This window comes from Anticarsia gemmatalis, chromosome 28, assembly GCF_050436995.1.
Source record: "Anticarsia gemmatalis isolate Benzon Research Colony breed Stoneville strain chromosome 28, ilAntGemm2 primary, whole genome shotgun sequence".
Taxonomy (NCBI): domain Eukaryota; kingdom Metazoa; phylum Arthropoda; class Insecta; order Lepidoptera; family Erebidae; genus Anticarsia; species Anticarsia gemmatalis.
The window spans coordinates 851,946-869,795 of NC_134772.1; the positions used below are offsets into that span (position 1 = coordinate 851,946).

At 35.9% G+C, this 17,850-nt stretch overlaps 1 protein-coding gene across 1 annotated transcript in view; it reads left to right on the forward strand.

Moving 5' to 3' along the window:
* Positions 1 to 1,721: 1,721 nt before the first annotated feature.
* The window catches only part of LOC142984835 (scavenger receptor class B member 1-like), a 97,817-nt gene continuing 81,688 nt past the window's right edge, over positions 1,722 to 17,850 (forward strand). Inside the window, exons 1-2 of the mRNA XM_076132684.1 lie at positions 1,722 to 1,814; positions 8,568 to 8,799. Coding sequence (XP_075988799.1) covers positions 8,784 to 8,799 — 16 coding nt within the window. The 5' untranslated portion in view covers positions 1,722 to 1,814; positions 8,568 to 8,783. The remainder of the gene's footprint in view (positions 1,815 to 8,567; positions 8,800 to 17,850) is intronic.

Sequence of the window (17,850 nt, forward strand, 5' to 3'; positions counted from 1 at the left end):
ATCATAATTTTCCCCGTTTTTGTAACATTTTTCACTGGTACTCTGCTCCTATTGGTCGTAGCGTGATGATATAGCCTATAGCCTTCCTCGATAAATGGGCTATCTAACAATGAAATAATTTTTCAAATCGGACCAGTAGTTCCCGAGATTAGCGCGTTCAAACAAACAAACAAACAAACTCTTCAGCTTTATTATATTAAGTATAGATAGTATATAGTATAGATGTGCTAGCCAAATGTACAAACTATCGAGGCTTGTCTCCTGGCTGGCTGGCTTGTTACCAAACTCCGGGCTTTCTCAAGAGAAATATTCTAATAGAAATGAGAAAAACCCAGCTGTGCCCGACCCCTAGACCCCATGATCACTAGCGCGATTCTATACAGTCGGTATTGTCGAGTATTACCATAGCCAGTTGCGCTCACCGGTCGGTAAAAGATCTGTGGGTTAAGCAACCAATGGCGCGGTCATTCCATAGATGGGTGACCGCATAGTGGTATTTGAACTGGGCGTCTCCGTGCTTAGGAGGGCACGTTAAAAGTCGGTCCCGGTTGTTGTCTAAGATAACAGTCGTTAAGCCACGTCAAAGCCTCGGGCGGCTTGAACAACTTTGACACTAGGTTGTCCACTAACCATACGACAAACAAACAAAGACTTATCGAGTATCGAAAGTTTGACATTTAGAATGTACTGCCAAAATAGTTCCTACGACGTTGATCAGATTTTCATACAAAATTTCTCGATGACAAGCCGGTTGTCGATAGTCGATAGTGGTGGAGAATCGAGTTACTGCAGTCGTTTATAAACGCTCAAGCCACAGAGGTTATCGTTTCTTTATTTCACTATTTATTTTTATGTTTTATTACAAATTGTCTGATTTATATTACAAGATACTCAATTTCCGTGCCTATTGTAATTCTTTTTGTATGATAATGTTGTCTTTGTGCAATATTTTGCGCAGTTAAACAGTTTAATACATTATTGGTTTGTTAACTGTGGGTTAAAAACATGGAATAGGTTAGTTGACTGGGCTAACGAATAATTACTAAACTTGTACTAAAAATCAGAAATAATTAAAACTATACATTCAATTAAAGGCTTGTACTTGTAAAAGGTTCATCTGAAATGCTCATGCTACTTTATTTTTGTCGTAAATAATGTTGAAATTGTAATTATTACAGACTGAAACATTTTATTGACGACACTACGATATATTTTTATACAAAATTGTGTTTTTTCATAAAGAGTAGCTGATTTGACTATTGTCAAGTAGGTACCCAATTGAGGATAATAATATAAATATACATTATTTTTGACGCTGGCAGCCAATTTATGTCAAACTAGCAAGATATAAATGTTATAAAATTGATATTTTATAACATTGTTACATAGAAGGTACTTTCTTTAAAATACGCTTTGTTGTCAAAATATTGTTGTTAAACAACAAAAATCTACTACAATAACATTTAAATGTATCTCATTTACACCTTAATCAAATCATTACAAACACTTTTTTTTATAATTATCCGATATTCTATCATTTGAATTTAAATTTCTACCCGACAAATTACAATATTTCAAAAACAAACTACCTTTCAAATTTTCAATTATTATAAAAATTGTGGGTACATCGACAATTTAGTATCATAATTTGACATTTCAATTTGTCACTGACAGTTTAGTTAAGAAACTTGTATTGTTAATAGATAAATAGTGTTCATAAAATATATTAGATTAATAGTGTTAAATTAATAATAAAATAATTAAGTGTAGTGATTTTAATAAATGTATAGTGGAATGACATTTGTAATGTGTAGGTAAGTTTTGTGAAAAGGAAATCTTAAATTAATTAAAATTGATTATTGTTCTTTCTATTTAGGTTCAAAATTGTGATGTTATTTATGTTTTGTGTTAATTGGTAGTTAAATTATACGTGCTTATTAATACATCAGAAAGATTTCGTGTATTTTTAGTATTAAAACTAACCTAAAAATCAAATATCATAGCGAAAGTTTGTTTATGCTTATTTCACTTGCTGATTTCGATATCACAGGGTGATAGTACATCCCAAGTCTCATCGAGGTTATTTATGTTTCGCAGTTGAAGTTGCAAAAGTTTGTAATATTATAAATACTTATATAACTAGAATTAAAAATAGATTTTGATGAAATTAGGCATAGTTTTAGTTAAAGTACGAAGATTGAACATGTGAATAAATAAATAATTGTGTGAATTTACCCCATTACTGTCCCACTGCTGGGCAAGGGTCTCCTCCCGTAATGAGGGAGGGGTTAGGCCTTGAGTCCACCACGCTGGCCAAGTGCGGGTTGGGGACTTACATATGAATACTCTGTCAAAAATTTTTAACCCCCGAGCAGCTATAAAAAAGTTCGATGAAAATTTTATTTTTACTCTTTCAGTCGTAAAAGATATAGTCAGACCACTTTGTATAGATTATTATTAATCCATACTAATATTATAAATGCGAAAGTAACTCTGTCTGTCTGTCTGTCTGTCTGTCTGTCTGTCTGCTACTCAATCACGTCTAAACTACTGAACCAATTTGCATGAAATTTGGTATGGAGATATTTTGATACCCGAGAAAGGACATAGGCTACTTTTTAACCCGGGAAAATGACGCATTTCCCGGGAAAATTCAGAAAATTCAACGAAATCGCGAAAAAACAATATTATAATGACATTGAATTAACAAAATTCCGTTGCCATGGCAACTGTTTTAATGGCGGATATGTCTTAGCGCGACTTCGTTATACTAAGAGATATTATATAAATAATTTTGAGAATATTTTTGGTGAAAAAAAGCATATTTTATATCATCACGCTACGACCAATAGGAGCAGAGTAGGTAACAGTAAAAAGTGTTACAAAAACATGGAAAATTCTGACCCATTCTCTCTTATGTGACGCAAGCGAAGTTGCGCGGGTCAGCTAGTCTATACTAATATTATAAAGCTGAAGAGTTTGTTTGTTTGTTTGAACGCGCTAATCTCAGGAACTACTGGTCCGATTTGAAAAAATCTTTCAGTGTTAGATAGCCCATTTATCGAGGAAGGCTATAGGCTATATATCATCACGCTACGACCAATAGGAGCAGAGTACGAGTGAAAAATGTTACAAAAACGGGGAAAATGTTTACCATTCTCTCTTATGTGACGCAAGCGAAGTTGCGCGGGTCAGCTAGTAATACTATATATTTCCAAAATAAAGTATCTGTATCAAACACGCCACCGTCAGCTGTATAAGCCAGGTCCCTGATGTTCTACATTCTGAATGTTGTATACCTCCAGCCGTGAACCTTGTTATACAAGGTTCTCTATTAAGTTTTTGGTCTTTTTCTTCTTATCGTATTTTAGGTCAGTGGTCAACCTAGTGTCAAAATTGTTCAAGCCGCCCGAAGGCCTTTGACGTGGCTTAACGACTGTTATCTTAATTGACAACAATCGGGACCGACTTTTTACGTGCCCTCCGAAGCACGGAGACGCCCTGTTCAAATACCACTATGCGGTCAACTCTCTTTGGTATGACCGCGCCAAGGGTTGCTTAACCCACAGATCGTTTACCGACCGGTGAGCGCAACTGGCTACGGGCGCCTGCTACAGTTTTTGGTCTATACTAGACTTAGCGTCGACAAGTCTGTCCCGATGTCAAATCTAACCAGTTTGGAAAAAATGACATCGTAATTTAAAATGTCAGCAAGTAATGATTTATTCATATTAATATACTATAAATTATAACGAGAATATTATGCCTCCTTTGCGCAGTGGAGTGGTTAAGGTGGTTGCCATGCCGCTACCATTGCGTCGGGAAGTCGTGGATTCGATTCCCACACGGAACAATTATTCGTGGGATCCACAAATAATTGTTTCAGGTTTGGTTGCACTTTATGTCCGTTGTTTATATGTTTGTAAAAGTCAAAAGAACAATTCTTAGTGCGGGAGTTGTCTTTAAAAAAATAAAATAAACTTATCCTACCCGGGAAATAAGACCTGCTATCACGTATCTCAGTTGACAACTATTTGAAAGCCACTATGCTGTACATTAATTTCTTTCTTACATTATAGTGAGTAACTGGACTGAGCTGTACATTGATTACTCTTTTAGATGATAATGATTAACACGTGAAACCAATGCAGCGATGTACTGAATAGTGACCATCAATTTAACGTACACTAGTTGTCAACTGAGATATATTATTTATATTATAAGCATACAGAGAAGCAGTCGAACTAGATTCTAGATTAATTATTGGTGATTTTTATGATTATTTTATGTATTTGACTAAATAGATAATATCAATTTAGTTTTGAAAACTTGTTTAGCATATATAAATTTAAATGCATTAAATACATACATACATAATATCACGCCTTCCTCCCATAGGGGTAGGCAGAGGTCAGATCCTTACAAACTTCCCTTGCTTCATTCACATACATACATGTTGTCATACAGGACCGCCGGTTACGAGTAGCACCTGACCTTTTTGCGAAACATCACCGACCTTTGCAATTAGTGACTAGTTAAATATACATACATACACACATACATAAAATCACGCCATGTCTCATAGGGGTAGGCAGAGACCAGAGAACGCCACTTGGTAGGATCCTTACAAACTTCCCTTGCTTCATTCACATACATACATGTTGTCATACAGGACCGCCGGTTACGAGTACTAATCCGATTAAATTGATTGAGATATTACTTTAAAATTGCAAAATCGTTGACTAAAATCGGAAACACAGGCCTGACCTTCAAATTGGGAGAAGTCGCGGCACAAAACTAGTTTACTAAAAACTAGTATAATTTAGTGCAAACTTGAATAATTAACGCGAACTAATAAAATCTTTTTAGATTATGTAAAATTGTTTTGAAATACGGAAATATTTTAATTTAATAAAATATACATTTCCCTGTTGAAATTAACAGTTAATATAATTATAGTCTAGATTAAAATAAGATGTCTGTGGTCTGGGTTGTGTTTAGATAGAGGTCTCGAGTTCGATTCTCGGTTTGGGTAAAATACTATTTAGCTTTTCTTTTGATAATTTTTTTAAACTACTACTAAGAAAAGCACTTGTGTCGCGGGGACTTTTACAAACATACAAACAACGGACACAAAGTTCAACCAGACCCGAAATGACTAATGTGGATCACACATATAATTGTCACGCGAGGGAATCGAATCCACAGCCACCCGACGATAAGGTGGCGATCACCTTAACCACTGCGCTATGGAGACCGTCTGGGGCTATTATTGTTACTGGTTAAAATATAAATAAAAAAAAACACGTACACTTAGCTTGAAATCGAACCTGGGAACTCATGATCAAGCAGTTGGATACTACCTACTGCGCCACAGATACAGTATATATGTATAATCTTTAACTAATTATGTACTTAGACACATAATTACACCTGACTTCTGCCCTGTTAATAAAACCTGCTCTCTTGACATGTAATAGAAGGAAAAATTATATTTATTTATGATTTAAAAGCAATTTATTATGTTTGTGTTCAGTGACGGGCGTAAATAATGCATTGTCATATGTTAAAAACTTAATTTACTTGCATACATAAAAACACGTCAGTTATATTCATATACTAGCTTACCCGGCAAACGTTGTTTTGCCATAAAAATTAAATAAAAAAACATTGACGAGCGGACGAAATTGTGAATCTAAACCATTCTCAGATCCCCTTGAACACACACAAAAAAAATCATCAAAATCGGTCCAGTCGTTTAAGAGAAGTTCAGTGACATACACACTTACAGAAGAATTATATTTATAAAGATTTGCTAGCTTTTGCCCGCGACATCGTCCGCGTGGTTTGTGACTTAGGACAGAACTTTCGTATAAACTTTCATCCCCAATTTTATCCCCTTGAGGGTAGAATTGATCAAAATCCTTTCTTAGCGGATGCCTACGTCATAACATCTACCTGCATATCAAATTTCAGCTCGATCCGTCCAGTGGTTTGTGCCTTGCGTTGATAGATCACTATGTCAGTCACCTTTGAGTTATATATATTTAGATTATCACGTCATGTTAGTAGGTGCTCCCAACATACTATATGATCAGAGCTTTTAAATAAGTAGGTTGCGTATTAACTATAATAATATGACAAGATGTACTTATGTAAGTGAATGAAGCAAGGGAAGTTTGTAAGGATCGTACCAAGTGGCGTTTTTTAGTCTCTGCCTACCCCTATAGGAAAAAAGCTTGAAATTATGTATGTGCTAGAGGCCGCGACTTCGTCCGCGTGGAAACCCTTCCCGTGTAAATCCCGATTCCTCGGGAACTCCGCGATAAAGTAGCCTATGTGTTATTCTGGGTCTTCAGCTACCTACATACCAAATTTCATTGCAATCGATACAGTAGTATTTGCGTGAAACAGTAACAAACATCCATACTCACAAACTTTCGCATTTATAATATTAGTAGGATGTAATATACTACATTTCCTTCGCCCATTATTTAATTTAACACCACCATACATTTATGGTTATAAATGCTAGTCGTTTAATGTAATGTACTGATAAGATCTTATGTGCCCTGTAAGGTGTAATATATTGAGATAATAGGCCTTAAAATGCTTGGGTAATATTCATACATCTTTACATTCTTTATTTTGGTCATATTTATTTGTTTACTGGGTTTCTAAAGGTTATATTTTTGTAGAACTTTTTCGACACATATCTACTCTGTCTTCTCAGGGGAGCTCGTGGCTTAGTTAACAACAGCCGCGCAGATCGATCTCTGAGGTTAAGCCATGCTTGCCGAGGTTGATTTGTGGATGGGTGACCATCTTATACATATCGAGTTCCTCCGTGTTTCGGAAGGCACGTTAAATTGTGGGTCCCGGCTGGCATTTTCGAAGATCTTTGACAGTCGTTAATTACAGTAGTCAGAAGCTTGAAAGTCTGACAACCAGTCTTACCGAAGGGTATCGTGTTATCCCAGGTAACTGGGTTGCGGAGGTCAAATAGGCAGTCGCTCCACGTAAAACACTGGTATTCAGCTGCATTCGGTGAGACTGGAAGCCGACTCCAACATAGCTTGGAAGAAAGGCTAAGCTGATATATATCTACTCTGTCTTCTGGTTAAAAAATTATGGAAATCCGTTTAATAGTTTCTCGTAAGATTTTATTTCATAAAACTACTTATTGCCTTGCGGTTTCGCTTGACAATAGAATCGTGGTTTCAATAGATTTCGGTACCTACGCAATAATCATGATGGAATACAAAAAATCTTCCATGGGCATTTTCATAGTTTTCAAGAGCAAGCTAAGTTTCAAGAACGAAACAAAAATAAATTTGCATCAAATTTAAATAGACCTACGGAACATCAACTATTCTTTACTGAAAAGCACCGAAACTGGTTCACCTAATAAAATTTTAAATGACACGAGAATAATTAAAAAAAACTGTTGATTTGAAAACCTTCTCTTTTTTAAGCCACCCCTATTTAAGCTACATGAAATTAGGATGCTACATTACTTACCCCCAGTTTCTAAGTACATTTAGCGGTAGTTTATCTATTCAAACTCATATAAACGCTATTGAATAGATAAACTACCGCTAAATGTACTCAGAAACCAGGGGTTAACTACATTGTTGTAGCGCCTACATAAATGATGTAGCAGTAACAATGTAAGGCAGTTACTTTCATTTACATTTACATAGGCGCAATAACCTTATGTTTGACAATCAGTTTATTAATGTAATTTGGTAGCAGCTCGTGGCTTAGTTAACAACAGCCGCGCGGATCAATCTCTGAGGTTAAGCTACGCTTGCCGAGGTTGATCTGTGGATGGGTGACCATCTTATACATATAGAGTTCTTCCGTGTCCCGGAAGGCACGTAAAATAGTGGATCCCGGCTGTCATTTTTAAAGTTCTTTGACAGTCGTTAACAGTAGTCAGAAGCTCGAAAGTCTGACAGTCAGTCTTACTGAAAGGTATCCTGTTATAAACCAGGGGTGCTATCACGTATCTCAGTTGACAATCATTTTTTTTTCAATCAAATCAATTTAAAAGCCACTATACTGTACATTGTTTTCTCCCTTAGAATATAGTGATTAACACGCTACGTCAAAGCAGCAATGTACTGAATAGTGACCCTCAATTTGACGTACACTAGTTGTCAACTGAGATACGTGATAAGCCCGCTGGTAACTGGGTTATGGAGGTGAGATAGACAGACGCTGCATGTAAAATACTGGTATTCAGCTGCATCCAGTGAGACTGGAAGCCGACTCCAACATAGTTGGAAGACAATATAGGCCGATATATCTATACTAATATACTAATATTATACAGCTGAAGAGTTTGTCTGTTTGATTGTTTGTTTGTTTGTTTGAACGCGCTAATCTCAGGAACTACTGGTCCGATTTGAAAAATTCTTTCAGTGTTAGATAGCTCATTTATCGAGGAAGGTTATAGGCTATATATCATCACGCTACTACCAATAGGAGCAGAGTACCAGTAAAAGACGTTTCGGAAACGGGGATACTTAATCGGATACTTAATTTGCACCTTTTTGTTTCAGGTTTTCTACAATCAGTGCAGTGAATAGTATCAAAACTATTAACAATACATGAAAAGTATCAAAATTATAAGACCAAGTATCAAATAACGAGAGAATACGAAAAAAATATAGTTTACTTTATTTTTTATTACTTGGCAATTTTAAGTGATAGTTTTTATTATTTTGGTTTAATTTTTTATTGTGGGATATTATTAAGAAGAAAGAAGAAGCGAGAAGATGTATTCATTAAATCGTAAGTATTTTTTATCATATTTAAAACCCAGTTTAGTACACAACTTATGAAAATATGTTCCGAAAGGACTATGGGCAAAAATGTATGGGCTCCGTCCCCACCTACCAACAAACATGGAACTGATACCAACGTGTTCATAAAGTGCCCCCTATTTAATTAAAATCCTTTGTTTTTGATAAATCAGTGGGAATATATATGTAAAAAAAAAAAACAATTTGTAATTATTATTTAACGTATATTTTTATTTTACATTTGTAAGTTATTTTAACATTATTGTTATATTACAGTACTAACTCATATGTATAATAATGTCCTCCTAGCCGATATACGGCTACGGCGGTCAGTTTCATTGAAACTGGCCATCTGTGCCGGACTTTGTTTATAGTGTCCAAGTGTGTGCACAATACACAGGTACACTCTCTATTCCATCACTCTCATAGTTTGGTGGGACGGATAACCGACACGACCAGTGAGAGGTCAGGCGCAGGACCGACGGCTTTACGTGCTCTCCGAGACACGGAGGTCTTCGACCTCAACTTCCTAACTCCGGGCAATCTCTAGGAAATTCTTAACAGAAAATCTCAGAAAAGACTGTTTGGCCCGACCCAGGATTCGAACCCGAGACCTCTCGCACCGCAGTCGCATATACTACCGACCGCGCCACAGAGGCACTCATATGTATATACTTATATCATTTCCATTATATGGTTAATACATGTTGTTGATTTCATATTTCAATAATTATTTTTACTCGTCAATTATAATGCTGTCTAACAGATGCGCTGGCAGATTAAAATCTGATCAGATCTAAAATCATGGGTTGGAGAGCGGGGGGAGGGGGTTATTTTGTACCCAGCTATCTTTATGTGCATGCGGCGTCCGCCGCTGTGCACTAATTAATAAATAAATGAGCATGTATTTTGGAATTAGTCGTCAATAATACGTTAACGAGATATTTGTTTAAACGTAAGATACTATGAGAACCCCATGCATTTGGGCAATGTCGCCATAGTATAAAAATATCGTCTTGCCAAGATATATCAATTGAGCTACATTTCATTTTTGTTGATGGGTGGGGACGATTCCGCCCATAGTCCTTTATTTTTATTATATTTTTTTTTGTTAAAAAGTGTCTGTGAATTTGCAAAGTTAATTTTATTATTCAAAATATTACGCCCGTTATACCTGAAAGTGTGAGCAGAGGTGTATGAAATGGGTACCATCCACGTTTCACCATTAACAATGTTAGTCCCATGTAATAGGGGGCGAGCTTATTACCATATACCGGGCACGTTACCAAACTCCGGACTACCATTTAATACAAATATCTTCTAGAAAAAATATCAACCAATAGCGGACAGGCCTTCTTACATAATCTTATATATAAAATTTCCATGCCACAATATTAGTTACCGTACTCCTCTGAAACGGCTTAACCGATTCTCATGAAATTTTGTGAGCATATTGAGTAGGTCTGAGAATCGGCCAATATCTTTTTTTAATATCCCTAAGTGATAAGGGTGAAAACCCCAACATTAATAAAAATATATTGCAAAACAGCTTTTGCCGGTTCAGCTAGTAATCTAGAAAATGACTAATTACTTCATCTCAGTATCATCATTCATCATAGTTTAATGGTATATTTCCAATTATGTGTCTATGGAATATTTCACAAGGTTTACCTTAATCTGAAAATAATCCTTTTTGCAACCAGTCTTAGTATAAACCAGTTTTGAAAGAGCTCTGTTGTAGTATAAAGTGTTTAGAGAACAGGGTTCATTTATGCTGGATATTATAAGATTTTTCAACAGTATTTTTTTTCCGAAAAATCTTTCGGCTGTATGTGGCTCCTATAGTTCACGATATAACCTATCATTTTGACAAATTTCATAGAAATCTGTTTAGTAATTGAGCAGTGATAGCCGAGTCATCTAAGACTGCGCCTCCCTCTCAAATTGTCTATAGTTTGAACCCGAGGCAACACGCTAACGACTTTTCCAATTGATATGTGTATTATAAATAATGATCACTTGTTATAACGGTGAAGGAAAACATCGTGATGAATGACATGTCTGACAGTTGTTTAACACAGCTCCTGAAGGAATGGACTTAAGGCCTAAACCCTCCCTCTGGGAGGAGGCTCTTGCCCAGCAGTGGGACGATAATGGGCTAAATTAATTACTTATTTACTATAAAGATTATTTGGAATATGATTTTCCTCATATAGTTTTATTACCCGGATTTAACAGTTAACTAATTTGAATCATAATTAAATATGTATTAATCAAAGCGGTTTTAAATATTTACCTATTTTTATCGATTTAACAGAAGTTCGACTAATAATTACTATGTTTGTTTGATTGGATATTACGCAAAAACGACTGAATCGATTTTGATGTGGTTTCCATTATTTCAAAAGATTACAACTCCGTTTATAGATTTAAAAAAAAGTTTCTAATATTCTCATAATAGGTAATACTGCTGTACCTTATTTGATGAAGTTTCGTCTGTCAAAGCTAAAATTCAGAACAGATTTTTGAAAAAAAAAAAATGTAATGGTAAGTCCAAAAAGAAAACTACCCTGTTTTTGTCTTAAAAATCCAATAAGTGCTTTTTTATCGAAAAATATACCCAAAACAGCTGAAATAAGGAACGAAACTCTGTGCTTAAGATTTTTGCATATGATTTTTCCCTTTTACATGGGACTAACATTGTTAATCGCGAAACGTGGGTGTATTTCATACTCCTCTATCTAAACCTTCGAGTATAACAGTGTTATTATGTATATATGACTAAAACCACAGGTTTAATATAGTGTTATATATTACGGAAACTAATAAATTTATTCTTTTAACGTCAATAGATTGCGTCATAATAACCAGATTAATCAGACCCCTATATGAATACATTTGTCTAGTATACAGAGATCATGATACTCTGGTTTTAGACAAAGAGTGATTATCAATATTAATTGAGCTTTACAGTATAGTCTAACAACTTAATGGAGAGCCTTAGCATGCAAGATTTATAGATTATTCTACTAATATTATAAATACGAAAGTTTGTGAGGATACAATGTATGTTTGTAATCTTTCATGAAAAAACTATTGGACGGATTAAACTCAAAGCCATTTGCGCTCACCGGTCGGTAAACGATCATTGAGTTAAGCAACCCTTGGCGCGGTTGTTCTATAGATGGGTGACCACATAGTGGTATCTAAACTGAGCATCTCCGTGCTTTGGAGGGCACGTAAAAAATCGGTCCCGGTTAACAGTGGTTAGGCCATGTCATAGGCTTTTCTGGCGGCTTGAACAACTTTGACACTAGGTTGACCACTAACCATACGATATACCTATATACTTGTTGAAATGTTGTACACCGCAAGCTTATAACCTGGATTAACACATAGGATACTTTAACTTAGAAAATATTTTAAAAGGACGGAGTCGCGGGCAGAAGCTTTTAATTAATAATTCTGTGTATTTACAAATTGAAGTATCTGTATAAAACAGGCCACCGTCAGCTGCATATGTCTGGATATACCTACTATATTTTATTAGCAAGAAGAGCTTATATTAAAATAGACACTTTCTTAGAATTTGATGATTGAAAAACATTAAGATTTTAATTTATGAGCTAAAATACCCATTGGTTGCAGAGATTATAAAAGTGTTAGTCATTCAGGGGCAAGGGGAACTTTACTTTAGTTTGTGTCATATACATAGTTTCTAGTAAATATAAAAATAAAGATCTTTGACAGTCTTTCACAGTAGTCTGTTGAAAGTATGACAACCAGTCTTCAGTCCAGTGGTCAGTCGTGTTATATCACAGGTAACTGTGTTGTGGAGGTCAGATAGGCAGTCGCGATGTAAAATACTGGTATTCAGCTGCATCCGGTGAGACTGGAAGCCGACTCCGACATAGTTGGAAGAAAGGCCTAACTGCTCTTCGCGATTTTCTTCGCGAGCTTGACAGATGAGCGCGGCGCGTGCTCTTTCCTTTCCCCTTGCACACCCTTTTTACGCGCGCTCTTTCAGGCACGATTGTTGTTTCATGCGCAATAGAGTGTGTGAGTAAAGGTGGCTTATGTGTAGATGAACCCGATCGGCACAAGCCGAACAAGTGAGTCGAGTCGGTTCTGTTGTTCAATAAATATTGCCGAACCGAATATTTGTGAAGCAAGCCTGAGAGGCATTATCCATACTTCCATACTAATATTATAAATGCGAAAGTAACTCTATCTGTCTGTCTGTCTGTCTGCTACTCAATCACGCCTAAACTACTGAACCAATTTGCATGAAATTTGGTATGGAGTTATTTTAATACCCGAGAAAGGACATAGGCTATAAATAATCACGCTACGACCAAAAGGAGCAGAGTACCAGTAAAAATGTTACAAAAACAGGGAAAAGTTTCACCCATTCTCTCTTAGTCAATTGTCAGCTAGTATTGTATATGTTATCGGGGCCACATTAATGCGTTTACTTTGTTTTATAACTAACGATGATTGCTAAGTGTTGTACATGGCTAAAGGGTACTTAACTATCAGTTAGGTACTACATAGTAAATAATAGTGTGTTACACGTATAATTTTAATGTGATTACTTTTACAATTAGATAAGACATACAGTGATGGTGCAGGAATAAGGTAGAGGTTATGTCTAGGAAATATTAGGTCGGGGAAAAGTCTTTTCGATTAGTATGTTTGAACTTGTAATAAAATCTTTTCTCGACACAAATAAGCTCGATATTTGGGTACCTCACGAGCTCACTGAAAGAAACCTAATGAACCGTGTACTCATTTGTGATTCTTGAAGCCAAAGAGATTTTATATACACTATAATGCGAAAAATCTTTTTCCCCGACCTAATATACAAAATTATTCTAATTTACATTTACCCCTATGTATGTAAAATAGGGAAATAAATTTTCAACCTTTCCGCTTTTATTAAGTTTCGGATACTTAAAAACGGAGGCTTAAACATATTTAACTGACCTATATTTTATGAGTAACTATATTTACAAACACTAAAGAATAATTTTATAGAGTTCAATATTTGTTGAGAATAAAACTAATGCCTTCAAGAGTATAAAAACTTCTTTATAAAAATATTATAATGCAATGGGTTTTCAAGGGAATTGAAAATAAAAAACTATGATACCTTATTTATTTCCTGTTTTGGAAGGCATGTTAAATTGTGGGTCCTGTCACCTGGGTTATAACACGATACTCCTCGGTCGGACTGGTTGACAGACTTACAAGTTTCTGACTACTGTTAACGACTGTCAAAGATCTTTGAAAATGACTGCCGGGGCGCACATTTTTAACGTGCTTTCCGAAACATGTAGGAACTTGATATACATATAAGATGGTCACCCATCCAATGTTCAACTTTGGCAAGCGTAGCTTAACCTAAGAGTTCCGCGAGGCTGTTGTTACTTCGCCACGAGCTCCTCAAAATAAAATAACATCTCTATATAATGTTATAATTTTATTCAATTATTTAAAGTTTCAGAAAAAATATCGCGTGAGCCGTTTATTTTTGTATTTAAAAACAAGTTTTACTAAATCTTAGTATTTTACATACTTACATTTTTATTGTATTTAATTTGAATACACAAAAACAAGACATACACAGGACATATCGGTGATGTCTTGCAAAATGGTCAGGTGCTACTCGTAACGCTTGCGCTCACCCATCTGTGAAATGACCGCGCCAAGTGTTGCTTAACTCACAGATCGTTTAAGTGGTGAGGTGCAACTGGCCATGGGCTTTGTTTATTCAAATCCTATATCCCGGGTCGGATCGAAAAGTATTTTCTACTGAGATAATTAATACTTTTTAACAGACAACTCTTTCTTTTAAAAAAATCTCAGAGATTGCCCGGAGTTAGTAAGTTGAGGTCGTAGACCTCCGTGCCTCGGAGAGGATGTAAACACGTCGGTCCTGCGCCTGACCTGCTGGGCAAGGGTCTCCTTCCGTAATGTGGGAGGCGTTAGGCCTTGAGTCCACCACGCTGGCCAAGTGCGGGTTGGGGACTTTGCATGCCTTCAAGAACTGTTCTAAAAAACTCAGGCATGCATGGTTGTATCACGATGTTTTCCTTCACCGTTAGAGCAAGTGATAATTATTTCTAACACACACATAACTTGGAAAAGTTAGTGTGTTGCCTCGGGTCCGAACCTGCAACCACTTGCGTGGGAGGTACCAACTTGTAAGTCTAGTAAATAAATTGCTTTATTACACGTAGCTATAATTTGTACAACGCCACTTGTTTACTTTGCGTCACGGTGGCTGAACACCTATAGCTTAGTATATTTCCATGCCATTGAGAATGTTCTAACGAATTAAATGTAGGGAATTGTCCATTATATAGTAGTTTTTACTATAAAATGTAACTGCCTCCGTGGCGAAGTAGTTTAGGTCGCCACGCCACTACCATTGCGACGGGAGGTCGGGGGGTCCATTCCCACACGGAACTATTATTTGTGCGATCCACATTTAAATGTTTCAGGTCTGGTTGTACTTTGTGTCCGTCGTTTGTATGTTTGTTAAAGTCCCCGCGACACAAGAGCAATTCTTAGTGCGGGAGTTGTTTTTTATATAAAAAAATAAATATAAAAATAGCCGAAAAAAATCTGAAAATGTTTCTTTCTAAACTTATATTTAGTAACTAGCTAACCCGCGCAACTTCGCTTGCGTCACATAAGATAGAATGGGTCAAAATTTTCCCCGTTTTTTTAACATTTTTTATTGCTACTCTGCTCCCATTGGTCGTAGCGTAATGATATATAGCCTATAACCTTCCTCGATAAATGGACTATCTAACAATGAAAGAATTTTTCAAATCGGACCAGTAGTTCCTGAGATTAGCGCGTTCAAACAAACAAACAAACAAACAAACAAACTCTTCAGCTTTATAATATTAGTATAGTATAGATATCAACTTAAAACCTTTTTTTACCCATTACTTCCAAAAGAGGGAGGGGTTAGGCCTTGAGTCCACCACGCTGGCCAAATGCGGGTTGGGGACTTAAAACAACACAGTACATTAATCACCATTAAAACTAACGATGTACCATATTTTTTAAATAGACTTCTTACGAATACATAATAATAACCTGGCTGACATTCAGTTACGACGATTTTCAAACGGTGCAGGACTTCGTTTATAGTGTCCAAGTGTGTGCACAATACACAGGTACACTCTCTATTCCTTCACTCTCATAGTCCGGTGGGACGGATAACCGACACGACTAGTGAGAGGTGAACACACCTTTATCTCACATACAATTTGGAAAACCCGCGTTTGTATCAAGATACAATTACTGTACCTGTATATTTTACACTATACTTCCACCACGATCAATATTGTCCACTATTCAGGATTTAAATAGTATATCTATACTAATATTATAAAGCTGAAAAGTTTGTTTGTTTGAACGCGCTAATCTCAGGTACTGGTCCGATTTGAAAAATTCTTTCAATGTTAAATAGTCCATTTATCGAGAAAGGTTATAGGCTATATATCATCACGCTACTGCCAATAGGAACAGAGTACCAGTGAAAAATGTTACAAAAACGGGGAAAATTTTGACCCATTCTCTATTATGTGACGCAAGCGAAGTTGCGTTGGTCAGCTAGTTCATTATATATATTTTAATTCCAAACACCTTTCTGTTAACGATCAGTAGGTTAAGCAATCTCAGCGCGGTCATTCAAATGATGGATAGCCGCGATTGGAGAGTGTGAGGAAGATTCTATCCCGAAAAAAGCCGAGGGCGGATAGCTAGTTAACTAATAAAAAGATTAGTATAACTTTATTTCTAATAACATTGTAATTTATTTATTATATTACACATATGATCTAAAAATAAACATGCATTGACGCATAAACTTGAAACTTGTTTTAAAATGTAAATAAATCCACAATGTCATTTAGGAAAGTTGTGATAGAAACTTCTAGAATAGTATAAAATATCTTTATAATTTGGTGTTTCGGAAGGCACGTTTAATTGTGGGTCCCGGCTGTCATTTTTAAAGGTCTTTGACAGTCGTTAACAGTAGTCAGAAGCTTGAAAGTCTGACAACTTCATAGTCTAACCGAAGGGTATCGTGTTATAACCCAGGTAACTGTGTTGTGGAGGTCAGATAGACAGTCGCTGCATGTAAAATACTGGTACTCAGCTGCATCCGGTGAGACTGGAAGCCGACTCCAACATAGTTTGAAAAAAAGGCTAGGTGCTCAGAATGAAATGTCCTTGTTCAAACAATATAAAGACTCAATATTTTATTTATAAGGAAAACCAAATGACGTATATTATTTTGGGTCAAGGAAAACTTTCCGTTTCGAACTTAATTCTTTAATTGAGCAATCATTAGAAAATGAATATGTCTGAATTAAAATCAATTAACTTTTTATGAAATATATAAATTTTCCTGTTATATCCATATTATCCATACTAATATTATAAATGCGAAAGTAACTCTGTCTGTCTGTCTGCTACTCAATCACGTCTAAACTACTGAACCAATTTGCATGAAATTTGGTATGGAGATATTTTGATACCCGAGAAAGGACATAGGCTATATATCATCACGCTACGACCAAAAGGAGCAGAGTACCAGTGAAAAATGTTACAAAAACGGGGAAAAATTTCACCTCTTCTCTCTTATTGGACGCAAGCGAAGTTGCGCGGGTCAGCTAGTTTCAAATATTTTACAATACAGTGTAAAAATACTCATGTAATACAGTCAACTTGGGTAACTTTGAATCATTTGGATAACATTGACAGGGGGATTTTGAACTTGTTTCGATAATTTTTTCATATGAAACCAACACAATTGATAAAAGTTTGCAAAACTAAAATAAACCTTGATCAATTCCCACTGTCAATGTTACCTAAATGATTCAAAGTTTCCCAAATTTACCTTAGCCGTCTATTCCTTTTCTCTTTTCAGTGTGCGTTAAATGTCACCGGCTGAGTTTGGCGACAGCCATCTTCAATGAAATAGTATGACATGCCCTTTCCTCTTGTGTTAGTTATT